At 48.5% G+C, this 22,733-nt stretch overlaps 2 protein-coding genes across 3 annotated transcripts in view; both read left to right on the forward strand.

The window, feature by feature from the left end:
* The first annotated feature begins 9,412 nt into the window (after window positions 1-9,412).
* LOC130293388 (uncharacterized) lies at window positions 9,413-10,306 on the forward strand. The gene is made up of 2 exons (XM_056542010.1): window positions 9,413-9,739; window positions 9,818-10,306. Exons 1-2 carry the CDS (start codon window positions 9,416-9,418, stop codon window positions 10,181-10,183), a joined length of 690 nt encoding a protein of 229 aa, XP_056397985.1. The 5' UTR covers window positions 9,413-9,415; the 3' UTR covers window positions 10,184-10,306.
* Window positions 10,307-11,528: 1,222 nt separating this feature from the next.
* BCO2 (beta-carotene oxygenase 2) overlaps window positions 11,529-22,733 on the forward strand; it is a 50,060-nt gene continuing 38,855 nt past the window's right edge. The window contains exon 1 of one of the 2 annotated variants that reach the window (XM_056542009.1): window positions 11,529-11,549. Coding sequence is in view for 1 of the 2 variants with exons in the window: in XM_056542008.1 (XP_056397983.1) it covers window positions 18,618-18,657 (40 nt within the window). In the remaining variant the exon portion in view is untranslated. Of the gene's footprint in view, window positions 11,550-18,465; window positions 18,658-22,733 lie in introns of those variants that run through there. The other variant, XM_056542008.1, reaches the window with a different exon arrangement.

A 22,733-nucleotide genomic window follows, 5' to 3' on the forward strand; every position in this document is an offset into this window, starting at 1 on the left:
CGCTGACTTCAAATTCTTAACCTTTAACATCCTCTCCCCCGCAATAAATGGAATACGAAAACCCCTTGAAAACCCTTCCTCCAACAACAGCGCAGCCACCCTATCCGGATACCTATTTAGGAATGGCCGCATCTCCCCTACCCGCGTAACCCCCTTTTCCAAATGCATCCCCACTCCCCTTCAGATGCCCCTTAAAGCAGCGGGACCCGTGGGAACCACCTCCACAGCCTAAGCACTCATGCTTAAACTTACATTTTGCTCCAAACTTACAGTTTCCCTCACTGAAGAGGAAACAAAGGCCATTTTGCACCGCAGCCTAGCACCAAGATGATCCCGAACCCCCGCCCCCCCAAGAAAGTCACCGCAACCACAAACTGATGTCCTTATTATGCCATCCAATATGCGGACGAGCTGCCTTCCACTGCCAAAACTGCTCATCATACCGGAGCCAAGCCTGACCCCCATATACCCAATAAGCCTCCCCAATAGCATCCATATAGCAAAACAAGGCCGAACAATTCTCCGTCGCCTTTTCCCCAATCACACTGGCTAAAATGGCAAAAGCCTGCAACCAATTGGGAAAAGTCAGAGGGATTAGGCGATAGCACCGCTTCTCCTCCTTTTCCGTTTTTTTCCTCAATCCTTCGCCCATCCAAATTAAATTTCTCCAAAGGTAGTAAGGAGAATATCTCAACATACCGTATTTATCGGGGTATATCACGCACCAGCCTATAACACGCACCCTCATTTTACCAAGGATATTTGGGTAAAAAAAGTTTTTTACCCAAATATCCATGGTAAAATGAGGGTGCGTGTGTGCGCGTGTATACCCCGATATACCCCCAGGAAAGGCAGGGGAGAGAGGCCGTCGCTGCCCGCTTCTCTCCCCCTGCCTTCCCTGGGGTCTAGAGCCCTGCTGCCGGCCCTTCTCTCCCCCTAGCTATCCGCGCCGCTGCCCGTTCTGTCCCCCTGACTATCGGTGCCGGCGCCCCACTGCCGGCGCCGATAGCCAGGGGGAGAGAAGCGGCGCCGACAGCCAGGGGGAGAGAAGGGGCAGCGGCACCCATTGCCTGCGCCGCTGCCCCGTTGCCTCCCCCCATCCCCGGTGGCATAATTACCTGGGTCGGGTCCGCGCTGCTGCAGGCCATCCGGCACGCGTCCCCTGCATCGTTGCTATGCGCTGCACGGCGCGGCGCATGACGTCAGTGCGCCGCACAGTGCATAGCAACGACGCAGGGGACGCACGCCGGAGGCCTGCAGCAGCGCGGACCCGACCCAGGTAATTATGCCACCGGGGATGGGGGGAGGCAACGGGGCAGCGGCGCCGGCAATGGGTGCCGCTGCCCCTTCTCTCCCCCTGGCTGTCGGCGCCGCTTCTCTCCCCCTGGCTATCGGCACCGGCAGTGGGGCGCCGGCACCGATAGTCAGGGGGACAGAACGGGCAGTGGCGCCGATAGCTAGGGGGAGAGAAGGGCCGGCAGCAGGGCTCTAGACACCAGGAAAGGCAGGGGGAGAGAAGCGGGCAGCGACGGCCTCTCTCCCCCTGCCTTTCCTGGGGGTGTATCGGCGTATAACACGCACATAGACTTTAGGCTAAAAATTTTAGCCTAAAAAGTGCGTGTTATACGACGATAAATACGGTATTCCCCTTTCCATATCTGCTCCTTTACATCCTGCTTCAAGTGCGCCCCCAGTGGCCCTTCAAAGCAGACATAGACCTCCCCTTTCGCTGCATCCGCCAATCTCGTCACCACCCCATCTTCACTACCACATCTACCCGGCTTCTGGGTCTGCACCGAAACTGACACCCCCCCTCCTTGGGACCCACTGACCGCTGCCCCAAAACCCCCATGCTACCCCCCATGCTACCACCGGCGAGCCTGCCACTGCCAAACCACTAGATGCCAGAGGGACACTACCAGGACCACTACCTGGAGCCCCGCCCCCAACCACAGACCCCAATCCCGCTATTAAACCCCTCGACCCTGCTAAAAATTCAGACATCCCCCTGTCCGTCACCCCCCTCCCCCACCCATCCCCGGGCAAAAATTCTGAAACACCAAGTATGTGCTCACCTGGCCGCCTGGGTGCTGTGGTCCCAGCAGCCGACGATCCGGAATCCAGATGTAGCTGGTCTGCGCGGTCATCAGTCTCGCCGCTCACCGCACGCCGGGCTCCTGCAGCCGCACCAGGTCCGGAACCACTGCTGCTCTGCGCCTGCAGGGGAGGCGACTCCTCCCCCCGCTGTAGGCCACGCACCAGGATCGGATTCCTCCTAGAGCTGCGGGAGGCAGCAGACCTCCGCGCCCCATCACCCCGAGGGTCCCTAGAGGGGCTCAGTACACGGCGCCTGACCCGGGGGGTCTCCTCAGGACTTAGGCGCACAGGAGCCTTCTTTCTCCCCAACTGGCGGACAGCAGGGGCCACCGCAGCAGTAGCAGCCCCCGACCCCCTGCTCCAGAACCACCCAGAAAACTCTGAAGCTGACCCTCTATCCACCCTGGGCCATGACCTTCTGCCTCCCTCCTGAGCTGGGCCATCAGAATCTCTACAGGATCCATAAGGTAAGCTTCTCCTCCCCTCCATGCCATACCCCTCACTGTGCCAATCACTATCCCCGTACCCCACTAGCCCTTCGGCCCCCTTTCTCCCCTCTCTGTAACCTGACACCCCAGCATCCCCAACCATTTTCACCTACTATATTCTCATTAACCCTTCCCTCCCTGGCTAACCCTGTCATGATGGCATCCCCCTAGCTCTGCTTAAAGGGGTACTCCGGTGGAAAAACAATTTTTCTTTCTTTTTTTAAATCAACTGGTGCCAGAAAGTTAAACATATTTGTAAATTACTTCTATTAAAAAATCTTAATCCTTCCTGTATTTATTAGCTGCTGAATACTACAGAGGAAATTCTTGTCTTTTTGGAATGCTCTCTGATGACATCACGAACACACTGCTCTCTGATGAAGTTATTATAATAATAATAATTAGTCTTTATTTATTGTTGTCCTTAGTGGGATTTGAACCCAAGGCCCCAGCACTGCAAGGCAGCAGTGCTAACCACTAAGCCACCATACTGCCCTTAGCATACATCTGCTATGTCATCAGTGTTCCAAAAAAAAAGGAATTTCCTCTGTAGCATTCAGCAGCTAATAAGTACTGTAAAGATTAAGATTTTTTAATAGAAGTAATTTACAAATATGTTTAACTTTCTGGCACCAGTTGATTTAAAAAAATGAAAAAAAAAATTGATTTTTCACCGGAGTACCCCTTTTAAGTCCGGCCACACTTCCCAGAAATAATTAAATAAAAAGTAATCAAAGAAACATGGGTATCAGCATATTTAAAACTACCATAATTGTAGTAGAGCGACTGTCCCACTGTCCTGTTCCCTGATTTCCCTGGGTTAGGATATGTTCACGCGGCAGATTTTTTTTCTGCATGGATATTCCGCTACAGCAGAGTCCCATTGATTTGAATGGGATTCTGCTGCTCTGTTCACAAGGCAGAATTTCTGCACCGGCTGACGCTAGCACCAGCACATTTCTGAGCAATCCCAGCGCCCACCGGATCAGGCAAACGTTTGGAATGTCCGCACATGTTTTACACATTTTCCTAATGTGTGAACCTGGCCTTAAAAGGAAACTGACAGCTGGTTCACGTGCACAAACCCAGTACACATTGTTATTGTTCGGGTGATTTGGATTACAATGAGGTATCAAAGGTACCCCTTCTATTAGCTTCTATTGCTAATCTTAAAAGTGCCCGACTTTGAACAATGGAGGCAGGAACCTGCATACCCGGCATGTCAGGTCCCACCTTCATTGTGCAAAGCCAGCAATTTACATAATAGCACTGGAGGCTTATACAACAGCTCTCTCCAGAACCGGACAACGGATCTACGTAAGTGTTACCACATTGTAATATGGTCCAATAGACATTGCAAGTCTGTCTCAGTCATGTGACACAGAGCCAGGATAGAACATGCTTAATGAAAACTTCTCCTGGCTTTTTCTGTGGGGGGGGGGGGAGAGTATTGAACATTTTGACCCAACAGATGTTTTCCAAAAGCTAATGCTTTTGGGGATAGTGCAGAGTAACAATTTAGACTTTTTTCTCTACAAAAATGCCTTTTTATTGCCTAATAAATTGTGCCCAGCTTGCGCCACTGGAGATGTATGTGGCATGGGGTGTGATGCAGGGCAGATGGAATTACCCTAGGGGCAGATAGCATTAACCCACTGTATTCATGACGCTAGGGTGTGGTTTATCCTCAATACCACCTGAAGGTACAACGCTGGATCCTTGGCTAGGCAAGGGGGTAATAATAACTCTGATGCCAAGTTACAGACAACGGTAGCTTTACTGAAGTTAGACAGGTGGAAAAGTCTATACAGTTCAGCCAGGGCCCAAGGAGGTGGCCAGTGACTTCAGAGACCTTAAAGGAGTAGTCCAGTGGTGAACCCAGTGGTGAACAACTTATCAAGTCAGTCAAGTCAAAGTCATCTGTCTAGTCAACGTGGCTTTCACTAAATTGTCCACCTCTACTACAAATCCCAGCAAGCCCTTAAAGGGGTAGTCTGAGATCGGGGATAAGTCTGGGATAGGGGATAAGTTTGAGATCGCGGGGGGTCCGACCGCTGGGGCCCCCTGCGATCTCCTGTACGGAGCCCCGACAGTCCGCGGGAAGGGGGCGTGTCGACCTCCGCACGAAGCAGCGGCCGACACGCCCCCTCAATACAACTCTATGGCAGAGCCGAAGCGCTGCCTTCGGCAATCTCCGGCTCTACCATAGAGATGTATTGAGGGGGCGTGTCGGCCGCCGCTTCGTGCGGAGGTCGACACCCGATATCTGGCCGGAGAGCCTGGCCCCCGTGCAGAGAGATCGCAGGGGGCCCCAGCGGTCGGACCCCCCGTGATCTCAAACTTATCCCCTATCCTTAGGATAGGGGATACGTTTTTCACCACTGGACTACCCCTTTAAGGGCTTGCTGGGATTTGTAGTAGAGGTGGACAATTTAGTGAAAGCCACGTTGACTAGACAGATGACTTTGACTTGACTGACTTGTGACTGACAAGACTGTGACTGTGGCTTACTTGCAGGTTTGTAGCTTGTGACTGTAGACTGGACTTGAGGCCTCCTGTGACTCTGGACACACACTTAGGCATGACTTGACTGGACCTCAGAAAAGACTAGAGCGTGCAGAGGCTCCACCCAGGGCTCTGGTGGGGTCCCATTGGTCACCCCTAGGTCACCTGGTCACTGGGTAACAATCACATGACAAATCACATGGTAAACAGTCTTAAAGGGGTACTCCAGTGGAAAACTTTTTTTTTTAAATCAACTGGTGCCAGAAAGTTAAACAGATTTGTAAATCACTTCTATTAAAAATCTTAATCGTTCCAGTACTTTTTAGGGGCTGTATACTAAAGAGTACCCCTTTAAAGGTATAACACTCTTACATATATAACGTAGGGATTATATACAATTGCAATAAACAGATGCATGGGGGGGGGGGCAAGGGACACTGCAGGAGGCTGCCTGACAGGGCAGGAAGGGTACGGGGTAATACCTTCCGTACTGGACCACCACAAACTCCCCCTCTTAAACACAGCCATTCCCTCAGCGCTTAGTCCTGGAGGGCGGATGACTAACAGTGGTCACTAGGGCCTAGTGAGAATAGTTCCTGGGGCATATTGATGTAATGTCCTTCACAGGTCTGATTGTGGGAAAAAAAAAAAAAACGAGTCCATGTGGCACTTAACGGAAATTGTCCATACATGCTCTTTGTGGTAAACATGTGAGTTTCTTTACCCCTGTAACTGCAACTTCAACACAATTACGATACTTGAACACATTTTTGTGGACTGGGCTGCCGGAGGTTATCTACCCAATGCCTTAGCTGCTGGGGCCCCTCGGCACTAACCACTTCTCCCCGGAGCTCGATTGGTAATTTTATACTATACAATGAAGTTACCTTTCCATGCTGTACTCTGTCACTATTCGTGTCTGACTTATACCTCAGGGAAACCCTCTGGCCAGTACCCTGTACGTGTGGACAGGAAGAAATGTTAGACATATATACATTTGCTTATTGTGGACTGGGAGTATACGTTTTGCTACAGTCCTAATCTAGACATTACATATGTTTAGACTAAATTAGTTGTACTTAGACTGACTGTGGTACAACTTTATACAATACACTGTGACTTACTCTTTGTACTGGCGATGAGGCAGTTACTTTTCTCCTGACCTGGTCAGGATACCTCCTATATAAATCGCCTTAGACACAAAGAGACATCTTAGACATTTTATTACAACACTCCATAAACAATATAGTACAGTAACGTGTGCATTCACCTGTGCAAAAATATAGACAAAATATATTACTCTGAATATATATATATATATTGAGAGTATTTACTCTACAGTTCTGGTACATTTTGAGTTCTCAGTGAATGGTCACAGCTAAAAGCCGGGCACTTACACTTACGCATATGGTTACAAATAAACTTCTTGACAAGTTCATCAGGCACCTCTTTTTGAACGTTGCATAACCTGTAACAACAACAATGCTTCCGCATAAAACACAGTTAGTCTCTTCGACTCAAATAGTAGCAAACATCTTGCAAGATTCAAGCACTGTGGCCAGGCAACTTTCCATCCCAACCTCAATGGTCACCTTGTTTTCTAGGCTGGGACATGTACCTAGGACCACGAGACTGTGCCCCCTCAATGGGGCTGACATGGGTATCCCTCAACACATGGGACAAACTGGATTCAGTTATCGTCATGCTCATGGTGACCACCACTTGAACAGCAGCAGCTTGCGCCACTGGGGGGTCAGGTGTAGGTGCCCGCTGGGTAGGCCAAACCTCCACAACAGCAGAAGTAGGCCTGGGCAAATCTGTAGACGATCCTTGATGCAGACACTTGGGATCCATAATAGGGGACTCAGGATACCATTCTTCTTGGACGACTTTCCCCTTGACGCTTGGTGGCAGGAGACCAAATGGATCTGAGTACCCAATCTTCAGAGCGGAAGTAGGCAAAGGGGATTTGTGTGTGATTCTTGGGTCTGGTGACAGCTGCTGACATTCCCCTCGAAGGCCCTGTACAGGAGTGTATTCTACAATCTCCCCGCTCTCTAGGAAGTGTAGAGGTGGAGGTAGGTAGTCTCTCTTCACCACTCTCCTGTTGACCAGAATAGCACCATTGTGGTGACAGTCCATCAATGTGCCATACCCCCTCCCCCTCTCAGGGTTGTTCTAGCCTCCTGATATATATATAAGGCCTCAAGGCTCTTGGTGTCCTGTTGCTGGACCTGACGTACTTCATATGGCATAACTTTAGGACCATACTCCCTTCTCCTCTGTGCCCTGAACTCTTCCATTATGGCAGCCACTTCGGCCTCACATTGGCCTTTTTTTGGCCTGGGCTGCTGGGACGGGAGGATGGGACTTCCCTGGCAGGGGTAGGAGATGGTCTCTCATGAACTGGACTAGTGCTGGTTCGTTGCCGAATAGCCACTTAGGTAATGGTGGTGACCGGAGACGTGCTGGGGGTTGCTGGACCTGGAGCCCTGGCTCTGGACTGGGAGTAGATGGAGGGGTAGAGAATGTGGCCTCAGCCAGGGTACTTACTTCTGACTTCTCTGTGTGGATCTCCGTCCAGGATCCCCAGGTCCGGTGATGGGGAGACAGCTTCACCGGTGATGATCCTTGTTATGATGCAGACGTCCCCCCCTCGCTGGAGTTGCATGACAATCCCCATTGTTCTCAGCCAAAGGAACTTTCAGGTGGGCATCTTCGGCTTCGGTGGTGAATTGCTGCAGACGATCTGCTAACTCCTGGAACATCTGCACTGCAGCCGCGGCAACTTGCCGAGCCTCTGGCGCCATCTTGGGACTCTCTTCTCTCGTGCTCTGCTGTGCATCCGCCATCTTCTTGCTCTCACCAGGAACTTTTGCAAGACTGAAGAGGTCCGGCTCCGCTCTGCTTCTTATACTGGTCTCCAACAAAATGGCTGCCGTCCGGAACTTCGTCATCAGCAGGGCCTGGGACCGGAAATGACTCAACAGTGCGTCTTCTTCTTCCGCTACCCCAACAAGGGGCGGACCTTTCAAGTTCCCCCTTAGGATTAGGAACTGCGACTTGGCTTCCATGCCCAAGGACGCTGGCTTTGGCGGGAACCTTTCGTACGATTTTCTTCCAACAAATTAACCCTTTCAGGTATGGTGGCAGACATCTTGCACGTAACATTGCCTTGGCACGAATTTTGCTCATAGTGTTCACGACTTCAGAACTATCCTCAATGGCGGATAACAGTCTTTTCTTCACCTCCCCCTCTATTTTACAAGCGCCTCTTGACATAAACTTTTCGCAAATAAAGTCCCATACACTTTCTGGCACAAACTTTGCATCGGCATGTGATTTTCTAAGAACACTGGATACAATTCAGACTGGGGGAAGACTTTAGGCATAAGGCACACACCCATATCCTGTTCGTTGTGGTATGGGGTGTGATGCAGGGCAGATGGAATTACCCTAGGGGCAGATGGCATTAACCCCCTGTATTTGTGATGCCAGGGTGTGGTTTATCCTCAATACCACCCGAAGGTATACCGCTGGATCCTGGGCTATGTGGGGGCAATATTGACTCCAATGCCAAGTTACGGACAATGGTAGCTTTACTGAGGTTAGACAGGTGGAAAAGTCTATACAGTTCAGCCAGGGCCAACGGAGGTGACCAGTGACTTCAGAGATCTTAAAGGGTTACTCCGCCCCTAGACATCTTATCCCCTATCCAAAGGATAGGGGATAAGATGTCAGATCGCCGCAGCCCCGCTGCTGGGGAGCCCCGGGACGGAGCAGCGCGACGTCATGGCTCCACCCCTCGTGACATCATGGCCCGTCCCCTTAATGCAAGTCTATGGCAGCGGGTGTGACGACCGCCACGCCCCCTCCCATAGACTTGTATTGAAAGGGGCAGGCTGTGACGTCACGAGGGGCGGAGCCGTGACATAACGATGCTCCGGCCCCTGTATTGCCCGTCATTACGTGCAGAGCGAACTCGCTCTGTGCTGTAATGATAGCGCAGTGCCGCAGCAGGGATCCCGGGGCTCCCCAGCAGCGGGACCCTGGCGATCTGACATCTTATCCCCTATCCTTTGGATAGGGGATGAGATGTCTAGGGGCGGAGTACCCCTTTAAGGGCTTGCTGGGACTTGTAGTAGAGGTGGACAATTTAGTGCAGGCTACGTTGATTAGACAGATGACTTTGACTTGACTGACTTGTGACTGACAAGACTGTGACTGCGGCTTACTTGCAGGTTTGCAGCTTGTGGCTGCAGACTGCACTTGAGGCCTCCTATGACTTACCTCTAAATGTGGCTGCTCCAAAAGGGAATTTCTTGATGTTTTACTGGATGTGGATTATGATGGTTACATATCAACTAACGTATCCCAGAAAGAAACTTCCACGACCTGTCTCCTACATGCCTCATCTTCTCACCCCCATCTCGCTCCTAATCTCTAATATCTCCACAGGTCAGTTCCTTCGTATGTGCAGGATCTGTTCAGGTGCCAATCAGTTTGAAGATCTGGCAATAGATCTACACCAGAGGTTTAAAGAGAAGGGTTACAGAGAAAGAGACATCCTAAAGGCATATACAAGAGCTAAGGAAACATCTAGAGATTTACTCCTCACACAACAGAAGAAACGGAAACAAGACAATCAGGTGAGATGTATCTCCACTTCTAACACCAGATGGCGCCAGATACAACGTGCATTAAACAAACACTGGTCTGTTCTACAGATGGATCCCATACTTTCACAATACCTGACGGAGAAACCTTCTATCACTTACCGACGATCAAAAACACTCAAAGACATGTTGGTGCATAGCCATCATAAAGGTCCAAACATTAACAAAATCTTCAGCTTAAAAGGCCTCAAATGGGGGTGTAAACCGTGTGGGGGATGTGTAGCCTGTGCAAATGTTGAGAGAACTGAGGAATTTTGGGATTCCAGCAGACAGAAAAAATATCGGATTACACGTTCAATCACATGTACGAACGTATGGTGTTGTTTATTTTGCCACCTGCCCTTGCAGCTTAATCTATATAGGTCTTACTTCAAGGGAGCTTTGGCGCAGAGTGCGAGAGCATGTCTTAGGAATTGAAGCTGCTAAAGATGAAGTTGATGTTACGCCGAGCGCTCCGGGTCCCTGCTCCTCCCCGAAGCGCTCGCGGCGTTTCTCTCCCTGCAGCGCCCCGGTCAGACCCGCTGACCGGGAGCGCTGCACTGACATGGCCGGCGGGGATGCGATTCGCATAGCGGGATGCGCCCGCCCGCGAATCGCATCCCAGGTCACTTACCTGTCCCGGTCCCCGGCTGTCATGCTCTGGCGCGCGCGGCTCCGCTCTCTAGGGCGCGCGCGCGCCAGCGCTCTGAGATTTAAAGGGCCAGTGCACCAATGATGGCGCCTGGCCCAATCACCTTGATTAGCTTGCACCTGTTCCTTGCCCTACTTATACCTCACTTCCCCTGCACTCCCCTGCCGGATCTTGTTGCCTTAGTGCCTTGTGAAAGCTATTACTGTGTTTACCCATACTGTGTTCCTGACCTCCTGCTATTGCCATATTGACTACGAACCTTGCCGCCTGCCCCGACCTTCTGCTACGTCTGACCTTGTCTCTGCCTAGTCCTTCTGTCCCACGCCTTCTCAGCAGTCAGCGAGGTTGAGCCGTTGCTAGTGGATACGACCTGGTTGCTACCGCCGCAGCAAGACCATCCCGCTTTGCGGCGGGCTCTGGTGAATACCAGTAGCATCTTAGAACCGGTCCACCGGCACGGTCCACGCCAATCCCTCGCTGACACAGAGGATCCACAACTAGCTAGCCGAATCGTGACAGTTGACATCACAAACCTGAAGACTCTACCACGACATTTCTTGAAACATCATAACTCGGACAGCAGAATGTTGAAGGTAAGAGGGATTGACCGAGTTTACCTAGGAACCAGGGGTGGGAATTGGAAGAAGACACTGGCGCAAAAGGGGACCCAGTGGATCTTCAAATTGAGAACCTGTATTATTAGCTGTATAGTCCAATATTTGGTTATTGCAGTTCTTTTCTGATCCTATATTATATTTTTGGTCATAATTTTAACTTTTCTCTTTTCATTGCTTTTATTTATGTTTGTGATCCTTTGTATTATCCCCCCCCCCCCCCCTCACACTTCCCTCCCTTTTTGGAAACTATACCGTTTTCTGGGAGAGTCTCCCTATTTCATCCTTCCTACTTGGTCTTCTCTTGTGCGCATGCGCAAGCAGCGCAGGGTTCTGGGCTATGTATGCCTTTATATATGGACAGAATCAGCGACGAAGATGAATGCCAGAGTCTCTGGATCTCTCAGCTGCTGATTTCTTTACTGGCCCATACTGCACATGCGCTAATTTCCCGTGATGCGGGATGATGTCACGCATGCGCAGTTTAAACCAAGATGGTGTCCGCCATCCAGACACGCTCCAGACAGTGTTCCGAACAGTGAGTCAAATATATACACCTGCTTCCATGTTTTTATGTGATCTGATTGGTAGAGACTGATATAAAATGACCTTCTGACCCTCTGTTAGACCACTCCCTGAGGAAGCCTTAACGGTGAAATGGTATTGAAGTCTGTCGTGCTGCATGGGTATGTGTGAGGGTTTGTCACTGCTCCGGTGCTATGCTGTGGATATTGCTCATTTGCTAATTTGCTGACTCTGGGTGGAATATTATATGTGCTGCAGGTTCTGCATCCTCCTGGATCGATTTCACATCCCGGTATACCACTGCGACCAAGTGACCTATCACATTTATTCCTAGTTTGTATGATCTTGCCATAATCCATTATTAGGATTAAGTCCCCGGTATTGAAGTGTTCATTTTGCATCTATCTATTGTTTGCTGCTTGTTCCTATATAGAGCAGCGGTATAGATTGCATTTGTCACTTTATGCGGATCTATGTTTGATTATTATCAGGATCTGGGCTGGTAGCTGGTAGCGGAGGCTGGTGGTGGATCCGCTGTGCCAGAGAGCTGATGACGTGGGCCGTACCAGGGGAACGGAGTCTAAGGGATAACTGGTTTTCACCAGAGCCCGCCGCAAAGCGGGATGGACATGCTGCGGCAGGTAACCCCCAGGTCGTTCCCCCCAGTAGCGACTCAACCTCTCTGGCAGCTGAGATAGGCACGGTACTGAAGGGTCAGGCAGAGGCGAGGTCAGACGTAGCAAAAGGTCAGGGCAGGCGGCAACATTTCTCAGGTGGTAGTCAATAGCAACGGGTTCAGCAACAGGCAGGGAATACACACAAAACGCTTACTCTAGGGCACTATGCCAACAAAGATCCGGCGAGGGCTGGAAGGGGCTAGACAGCTAAATAGTATGGCCCTTAATTAACAATTTGGGCCAATTTGGTGCGCTGGCCCTTTAAACTTAAGAGGCGCGGCAGGAACGGAAGCGTGGTAAGGAGTATGGGATGCGGTGCGGGAGCGTCCCGCCACGCAAACCGCTTCCCCACCAGACGGGGAGACCGCGGTGCGCTCCCGGTCAGCACGTCTGACCGTGGCACCCGCAGCGGGACAAGGGTGTGGGCGCTCTGGTCCGGTGTTATACAATTATTTTCCTTGCCCATTGCAGTGCTCAGGATTTTTTCTGATTGTTGTTGCCCTTTTAATGTAAATTTTATCTATGTATGTCAGTAAAGCTTATTTGTGATTTTGCATCTTATACATTCTCTGGTGTGTTTAATAGGTGATTTAATTGATATATATATAGCACACTAGATACTAGTATTCTGCCTAAACACATCCCTTTGCCTTTATGGTTTGGATTACACTCCTATGACTCCGGACACACACTTAGGCACGACTTGACTGGAAATCAGCAAAGACTAAGAGAGCATGCAGAGGCTCCACCCAGAGCTTATATGGGGGAGGCACTGGTGGGGTCCCATTGGTCACCTCCTGGTCACTGATACCTCCTGGGAAACAATCACATGACAAATCACATGGTAAACAGTCTTAAGGGTATAACACTCTTACATATATAACATAGGGATTATATACAATTACTATAAACAGAACAGATGCAGGAGCGGGGGGCAGGGGACATTGCAGGAGGCTGCCTCCCGTACTGGGACACCACACATACACCCCAGGAATTGTTATGTGGGTCCTCCCGGAACCAGAGAGTTGCATGTTCTATGCAGGATGGGCACATGGCAGGGCTCAGTTGAAGTTGGGCAGAGAAAATTAGAGTTTTTTATTTAAAAAAAAGGGGGGGTTAAAAAAGAGAAAACACCAGGGTGCGGTAAAAAATATCTGTGCTCCAGTAGGCTGTATTTATAGGTTTCTTCACCAGCCCCATGCACATTATATTGCACCGGAATGTTGCACTATTTCCCTCAAGTACAGGGGTCCATCTGTTGGGCTAAGTGACCATTCTGCAATGCATTCTTGGGGTCTCTTCAGAGTCACTAGAGGATGTAGAAGATGACAGGAGGAAGGTGGGGTCATCATCCTCACTTGCAGACTCTGATGTGTTTGAAGCCAGATATTCATATGCCTTCTCAGCAAAATACACACCTTGGGACATATTTTATCATACGAGGTGCTTCAACACATGTATACTTTTTATTTATTTGGCGTACTTGATGTACCCACAGGGTAGGTGATCACATGGAGGGTGATGACTAGGTGGGTGATCATAGGCTGGGAAATTTGACACAGACTATTGCTGATCTACAGTAAAAACTGACGATAAGCCTACCTGCTTTTTTGTGCGGAACGAGTTGTACTTTTCATTGGTACCATACAGGTGATACATGTGTGATGTCCCAGTACAGGACATGGTCCTGCACTACACTTAGGCCCTGTCAGGTTGAGTCCCTCGGTGACCTAGGGGGCTCTCCTGCAGTGTCTCCCCTGCTGTTATTATAGTGTTATTTAATGTAATAGGATTATAGTCAGTATGCCAATGTATAGTCAGTATAAAGGACCTTTGGAGGACTCCAGTAAATGTCTAAAGAACCTGGGAAATGTCAGATGTTATGTTTATGTTCTCACATGTTACCCAGAGGGCACCAGTTTAACACATGACGCCCAGCTTGACCAATGGGCTTTGGCTCATCCCCACTCTATATAAGGAGGCGGCCATTACAATTCTCTCTCTTCTATCATCATCACTTTACTGAGACCAGCGAACACAAGAGATCTCAGTGCTTGTGTCCAGTACCTGGAAGGCCTCAAATCTACAGTCATTCCAGTAAGTCAAATCTATGTCTGCTGTCACTATCTACAGTCTAGTCAAGCCTCAAGTCAATTACCTAAAGTATACAATTACAAGTATAATTGGTCCCAGCAAGCTGCAAGGTCCTTCTGTGTTCCTGACCACCTCTCCGGGATTCTGGCCCAGCTGTGAAGATAATAACACCTATCTGACCTCAGTAAAGCCTCTGTTAAACCATAACCTAGTTGTGGACTCTCATTTTCACTGCCTAGCTATTGGAATAGCGGAGATACCGTTTGGGTGGTTCCAGTGCCCAAAAACCACTCTGGCGTCCCTAACATTAGGGGTTAATAACACCTTGCCCCTGGGGTTAATACCAATTTGCCCCATCCACCTACACTGCTACACCCAGTGGTCCCGCCATCATCGTGGGTCACCACACATGCTTTCTACTTTGCTCAGGTGCAGGATCTTGGCGGGTTCAACATCCTCTGTGTTGCACTGACGAGTGACGTTATGCCACGGCGCGACATCAGTGGCGTCACTTGTGATTGCTAATGTACGTCTTGGTGAGCTGGTACTTAACGCACCAGGACGTACATTTACGTCCTAAGCATAACCGCGAGCATCGGAGCGATGCCCGGATCATGCGCGGCAGGTCCCGGCTGCTGATCGCAGCCAGGGACCCGCCCGTAATGGTGGACATCCGCGATCCCGCGGATGTCCGACATTAAGCCCTCAGATGCAGTGATCAATACAGATCACGGCATCTGCAGCATCGCGGTCACTAAAATGGATGATCGGATTGCCCGCAGCACTGCCATGGCGTTCCGATCATCCAGCATGGCAGCCGGAGGTCCCCTCACTTGCCTCCACTGCCTTCCCGGCGTCTTCTGCTCTGATCTGCCTTCCCGCAGACCAGAGCTGAAGATGAGCGATAACACTGATCAGTGCTATGTCCTATACATAGCACTGAACAGTATTGCAATCGAATGATTGCTATAAATAGTCCCCTATGGGGACTATTAAAGTATAAAAATAAAAGTAAAAAAAAAAGTAAAGAAATTAAGTAAAAAAATTTGAAAAAACCCTCCCCCAATAAAAATGTAAATTGTCCCATTTCCCCTATTTCACCCCCAAAAAGTGTTAAAAAAAATATTTTATATACATATTTGGTATCGACGCGTGCGTAAATATCTGAACTATTAAAATAAAATGTTAATGATACCATACGATGAACGGCGTGAACGTAAAAAAAAAGTCCAATATCGCTGCTTTTTTATAACATTTTATTCCCCCCAAAAATGTATAAAAAATGGATTAAAGTTTTATATAAGAAAATATGGTATCAATAAAAAGCACAGCTCACGGTGCAAAAAATGAGCCATCATACCGCCGCTTATACGGAAAAATGAAAACGTTATAGGTCTTCAAAATAGGGGGATTTTAAATGTACTAATTTGGTTAAAAAGTTTGCGATTTTTTTTAAGCGCAACAGTAATAGAAAAGTATGTTATTATTAGTATAATTTTAATCGTATTGACCCAAAGAATAAAGAAAACACGTCATTTTTACCGTAAATTGTACGGCGTGAAAACGAAGCCTTCCAAATCTAGCAAAATTGTGGTTTTCTTTTTAATTTCCCCACACAAATAGTATTTTTTTGGTTGTGCCATACATTTTGTGGTAAAGTGAGCGATGGCATTACAACGGACAACTGGTCGCGCAAAAAACAAGCCCTCATACTAGTCCGTGGATGAAAATATAAAAGAGTTATGATTTTTTGAAGGCGAGGAGGAAAAAACGAAAACGTAAAAATAAAATTGTCTGAGTCCTTAAAGCGCAACTGTCATGAAATTTTAGTGTAATAACCCTCACACAGCCTTTGTACTCTGTGCAGGTGTTGTGTACAGCAATTATTGTACCTCATATTTGCAGGCTTTCGTGACGCTAAAAAGTGCTTTTAATCAAAGCCACTGACGGTCGGATAGGCTTGGTGCGAGGTACGCAATGCCCCGCCGCCACCACGCCCACCCACATGCCCACTTTGTATCTCAGTGCTGGGACCGCTGTGTGATTGACACACAGGTCCCAGCGCATGCGCCCTTCAACTAATGTAATGTGCACGCCGCTGCGTGACATCCAGCAAGAGCTCGCTCCTCCAGCGAGCGCTCGCTCCCGCGCTCTCTGCACCTAGCCCTGCGCAGGCGCACTGAGGAGGACAACGGCGGCGGTAGCGAGCGAGCTGGAGGAGCAAGCACTTGCTGGATGTCACACAGCGGCGCGCACATTACATTAGTTGAAGGGTGCATGCACTGGGACCTGTGTGTCAATCACACAGCGGTCCCAGCACTGAGATACAAAGTGGGCGTGTGGGTGGGCGTAGCGGTGGCGGGGCATCGCGTACCTCACACCACGCCTATCCGACCGTCAGTGGATTTGATTAAAAGCACTTTTTAGCGTCACGAAAGGCTGCAAATATGAGGTAAAATAATTGCTGTACACAACACCTGCACAGAGTACAAAGGCTGTGTGAGGGTTATTACACTAAAATGTCATGACAGTTGCGCTCTAAGGCCCAAATGGGCTGAGTCCTTAAGGGGCACTTTAAAGGGGTTCTCTGGTGCTTACACATCTTATCCCCTATCCAAAGGATAGGGGATAAGATGCCTGAGTCCTGCAGCTGGGGACCCCCGGGATCATGCACGCGGCACCCCGTTGGTAATCAGTCCGCGGAGCGTGTTCGCTCTGGGTCTGATTACGGGCGACTACAGGGCCGGCGGCGTGTGACGTCACGCCTCCGCCCCTCAATGCAAGCCTACGGGAGGGGGCGTGATAGCTATCACGCTCCGGGGACTGATTACAAACGGGGTGCCGCGTGCAAGATCCTGGGGGTCCCCAGCGGCGGGAACCCCGCGATCAGGCATCTTATCTCCTATCCTTTGGATAGGGGATAAGATGTGTAAGCACCGGAGAACCACTTTAAATCAATAGCGTCAACCAATTTGCAGCCTGTCTTGGAGGCTGGGTCTGCGGTGCGGGAGTGTGCAGAATTTGTGGGACCTGCAAGCATAGCGTCTTACTACCCACACGATTTTCATTGGGTCCCAACCGATCCCAATCCTAACGCAGGGCTCTAATACAGGGCTACCTTTCGATCATTTTTATTCCACTTTTGTGAAGTCGAGGTTAAGGTAGATTTTTGTAATGCACTTTATAGAGTCTGTGGTGGAATTTTGCTTAACACAAGACTTCTAATTAATGTCAGGTAGGGTTGCCACCTTTCTTGCCCAAAAATAACGGCCATGCGCTAATTTGCATAATTCATTATATATGCGTGACATCACAGGATACACATATGCGGAGGAAATTTTGTTCTATTCGGACCCCTATACCTTTTTTTTTTCTCCTTATATGGGCCTGTATGAGGGATCATTTTTGCACCCCCATCTGCAGTTTTTAAAAGTGCCATTTTTGATGGGACTTTTTGATTGTTTTTTTATTAAATTCGGGAGTGCAGTTAGTTACTAACTACAACTCTCAGCATGCCCTGATACAGCCTGTGGCTCAGCAGCTGCCCCAAACAAGAACTACAACTCCCGTCATGTTGGACTACGTAGTAGTATAAAGTAAAGGTCAGTGTTTCCCAACCAGAGGTGCCCCCAGCTGTTGCAAAACTACAACTCCCAGCATGCCCGGACAGCCAACGGCTGTCCGGGCATGCTGGGAGTTGTAGTTTTTCAACAGCTGGATGCGATCTGGTTGGGAAACAATGGTGAAGTATATGGCGCAACATTCTGAGAGTTGGGGGATTGGTTGGATAAATAACAGCCATTGCATTTTGATATAAAAATACTGGCAGGGTGGCCAAAATACCAGATGTGCCGGTAAAATACCATCCAGGCGGCAACCCCATTTTCAGGGCAAGCTGTTATTGTGTTTTTTTAACCCTTTTATGACTGCCTGTTTATTCTGTGGAAGGCCCCACTGCTTACATAATTCTTAAAACAATGTTACCCCAAGCAACCAATCACCGTGCAGCTTTCATTTATCAATAGCAGTCTACAGAATGAAAGCTGCCATGTGATTGGTTGCTATGGGCAATGTTTCTTTTAGATAGTTTCATAACTTTCCCCCGTGCAGTACTGTGGCAGTAATATAGTATTCACACTCCCGCCTATTGTCTGCACAGTCACCTCAGTAATGGAATGCCGTGCAGACGCCCGCCCACCTCAGCCACCAATCAGAAGAGAGAAGGAAGCGACTGACAGCCGCGGGGGCCAATTAAAACAGCAGGGTTGTTATGCCACAAGGAGCCAAAGCGGAGATCTAGCAGCAGGAAGATGCGGGTATTGGGCACTGGTCGGGCGCTGCGGGTGGCAGGTAAGTGGCACCGGACCAATAGAGCCCTGGCACCTGCTGCCCGCCCCTCTGCTTCCGGGCGTAGTAAACAATGTATGCGTGTTACACAACTAGTGCATGACTGACTTATGTAACTGCGGCACTACAAGGCTCAGCATGTCACCAGTAACTAAGATTACACCTTCTATGAATGTATATAAACTGCAGCTGCCTTGTACTTGCCTTAGGCTGGGTTCACACCACGTTTTTGCAATACAGTTTTTTTTTTCAGGTTTTTGATAAAGAACCGGATTCCTCAAAACCTGACTAAACTTTATCAAAACGTGTGTACAAAGTTTCATCTGTATACGGTTGAAAACTGTATACGGTTTGATAAGTGATGTCCGGTTGCATCCGTTTTTTAAGAAAAAAAACGCATACGTTTTGAACTTTTCTTTTTTTTTATTTAACTGTTTATTTATCGTTTTATCAATACAATTTTCAATTCAGTAAAATAGAAAAATAAAAATAACAAAGAAAGAAAAATCTTGCGGCAGCAAGAATAGAGTTCATTGTCAAAGCGTATATGCAATATTGTAACAAGAACCCTACAACTAGGTAGCTTGAAGCAGTTGCCATGTTTCTATAGGAATTGAGTTGCAGATTTATAGATTATCTACAATACATTCAAATCCGTGAGTGTGTATTAGATAGGAACATAGCAATCTATATTATTTTGGTTAGATTCCAGAAACGGAATAAAGAAAATGAAAAGAAGAAGGAAAAGAAAGAGAAAAAAATAAATAAAATAAAAGATAAAAATAATAAAAATAAAGTACCTGTTTGACCAAGATGTGAACTATAGAATAAGTCCATGCCTATGCGACCTCTTCCGACTCTCCTCCATTCAGTGTTGGTTATCGTCTTCTATATATTCATCCCATTCCTTCCAAGTTTCGTAGAAATGAGAAAGCCTGTTTTCTGTCATTGCAGAGAGATATTCCATCCGCCTAACTTCCAGAATCCTATTGGTTAGGGCTTGTACGGATGGAGGGGTAGGTTTTTTCCATTCTTTGGCTATCAAACACTTTGCAGCCGTGAGTATGGATTGGAATAATCTGAGTTTATTTTTTCTAATACCAGGGGGGGGCACATTTAAGAGATAATTGATTGGGTTCAGATGTATCTTCAGTTTCAGTATCTTCCCTATTAAAGACTGCACTTCCAACCAAAAATGACGCAGGGAGGGACAATCCCAAAATATGTGTGGTAGTGTACCTAACTCCATACTACACCTCCAGCAACTAGAATTATTTTGTGGATAAAGTTTGTTTAATACTTCCGGTGTGTGATACCACTGAAAGAGAATTTTGTATTGATTTTCTTTATGTATTACGCAGGAAGAAGACTTCGCTGCTCTATCCCATATAGTTTGCCATGTGGCTCTTGGAATTTCATAGCCTAAATATTCTTCCCATTTTGTCATGTAGGGGTGTTTCCAATCATCTTGATATATGAAAGAATGTAAAATATTGTAAATGGAGGATATCAAACCTCTCGTGGTGGTCTCACCCCTACACAACAACTCAAAGGATGTTGGTTTAGGGAAAGCAGCTTCAGGTGAGCTTAACCCTGCATGTGAAGTGACGGTTTGGAGAAAGTTTTGTGTGTCATTAGGGAGATTAAACTTGTCACTAAGGGCTTGAAAGGTTAGGAATGTTCTTTTCATCGGGTCCACTAGATCTGCAAAGTGAAACAACCCTGCCTCTACCCAGGGGGAAATGATATCTAGATCATTACTGTTTTGAACTTTTCACTCTATTATGAATAAAGTTTCACTTGTTTGATTGAAATTCCAAGAAAAAAACTGTGCAAAGTCAAAAACCGTATGGTGAAAACTGGATGGAACCGTACACACATACAGTTCTGTACGGTTCCCATTGACTCCCATGTTAAAAAAACGTATACGGGTTAATACGTTTTTTCACCTGGACCAAAAACCGTGGTAGGCCACGGTTTTCTGTCCAGAAAAAAAAAAAGTAAAAAAAACGTGTGGTGTGAAAAACGGAGACAACCGTATGCGGTTTTGAATGGAAAGTCTATGGGCACGGTTTTCTGTACAGTTGCATACGTGTTTTTTTTTTTTTTTAAACCGTATCCAAAAACTGTATAAAAAATCGTGGTGTGAACCCACCTTTATATAGAGAAGCTGGCAGTATACTTATATATTGGGCACTATCCTTATATACATTGTATATAGTTACGCCGCACATTAGGGTAGGTTCACATCTCTACCGCACACATCCAACCAGTTGGCTCAATGTTGCATACGTTTTTGGGGTATACGTTTTTTGTTTTTGGTATATCTTTGATAATATGTTAAACTATGCAAACAATATAATATATATATAAAAAAAAAAAAACATATTCAACACTATTTTTGGACACAGTCCATTTTGCTCTTGAGGACACGGGGAATAGGGATCGACCGATATCGGTTTTTTAGGGCCAATACCGATAATCTGGGGAGGTTAGGGCCGATAGCCGATAACTTATACCGATATTCCGGTATAAGTTATCGGCTATTTATCCCACTGCGACACCGCTGCAGATCATTGATTTAAAGCGGGCGCTTTAAATCAATGCACTGCAGTGGCTTTTGCGGTGCCATAGGCCGCAGCCGCCACCCGCTTCTCTCCCCCTGCCTGTCCGGGGGTCCTGAGACCTATCACCGCTCCCCCCGCCGTGCCGCACCGCGCCTAGGGGTGCCTCCAGCTGTTGCAAAACTACTACTCCCAGCATGCCCGGACAGCCGTTGGCAGTCAGGACATGCTGGGAGTTGTAGTTTTGCAACAGCTGGAGGGCCTACTGTAGGTATAGTATATTATACAGACCCCCTGTCCATCCCAGAACCCTGACTCACCTTCGCAGTTGCTGCAGGGACCGTCTGGGGAGGGTGGTCCGTGCCATCCATCCTTCCTGTAGTGACCGGCGGCATTCCTGGTGGAGGGTGAACCGGTCCGGGCTGTCCTTCTTCTCCGGGGGGGGGGTCCTCTTCTCCACTCTGGGCAGGCTCCGGCCTAGTAACGCTGCATAGACGCCGCTGCGCAGCGACGCCCCTGACGTCACGGCGTAGCGGCGTCTATGCATTGTTACTAGGCCGGAGAGAAGAGGACCCCCCGGAGAAGGACAGCCTGGACCGGTTCACCCTCCACCCGGAATGCCGCCGGACACTACAGGAAGGATGGATGGCCCGGACCACCCCCATTACGGGTAAGTAAACATTTTTTTTATTGACTCGGAGGGTGGGGGTGGGGCCCGACCGGTATAGCGGTATGGGCAAAAATCCATACCGTGGGAGAGAAAAAAAAAGGTATCCGGTTCATACGGTATACCACCCAGCACTACGGTGGGGGGTGCGACGCGGTGGGTCGGGGGGGCGTACGCGGGTCGGGGGGGGGGGGGGGTTGCGTTGCATTATCGGCAAGGTAACTGCCGATACCAATAATGCCCAAAATCGTGATTATTGGAAAGTGTGGGGGACGCTGATTCATATGATCCCTACCTTGCCCCGATCCGTTCGGCCGCAATCTTAGTTTTTCTATATATGCAGTTACATGTGGCTGTAACTGGCACGGGCGGGGTCTTCAGGAGCCTCTTCCATACATCTCTCTGGGAGAGCCATAGATACCCGAGTACAGTGCTTCAGCTTTTCCACAGAGATCAATGGAGGGCGCGTGCGCCAACTTCCACTCCGTGCAGGAGGAAAGCCAGAGTGCCAGACAGGAGATCGCAGGGGGTCCCAGCTTTTAGACCCCCTGCAGTTTGACATTTTTCGAAGCTGGATAACCCCTTTAAGGTGGCCATACACATTAGAACAGTGGCCTCCATCCTGTAGACCTCCGTTGGCTGTCTAGGCATACTGGAAGTTGCAGTTTTGCAACATCTGGAGGTCCAAAGTTTGAAGACCACTGCATTAGAAAATCTTAAAGGGCATCTGTCGTCAATTTCATAATGTCCAATCCAAAGGCAGCATACAACACTGTCAGTCTCCCTCTGTGCAGTGGTGTAGAGCTTCTGCCCATCCTGTTGGCCTGGGTTGATAGATCTCAAAGAAA

The sequence above is a fragment of the Hyla sarda genome, chromosome 10 (genome assembly GCF_029499605.1).
Source record: "Hyla sarda isolate aHylSar1 chromosome 10, aHylSar1.hap1, whole genome shotgun sequence".
Lineage (NCBI taxonomy): Eukaryota > Metazoa > Chordata > Amphibia > Anura > Hylidae > Hyla > Hyla sarda.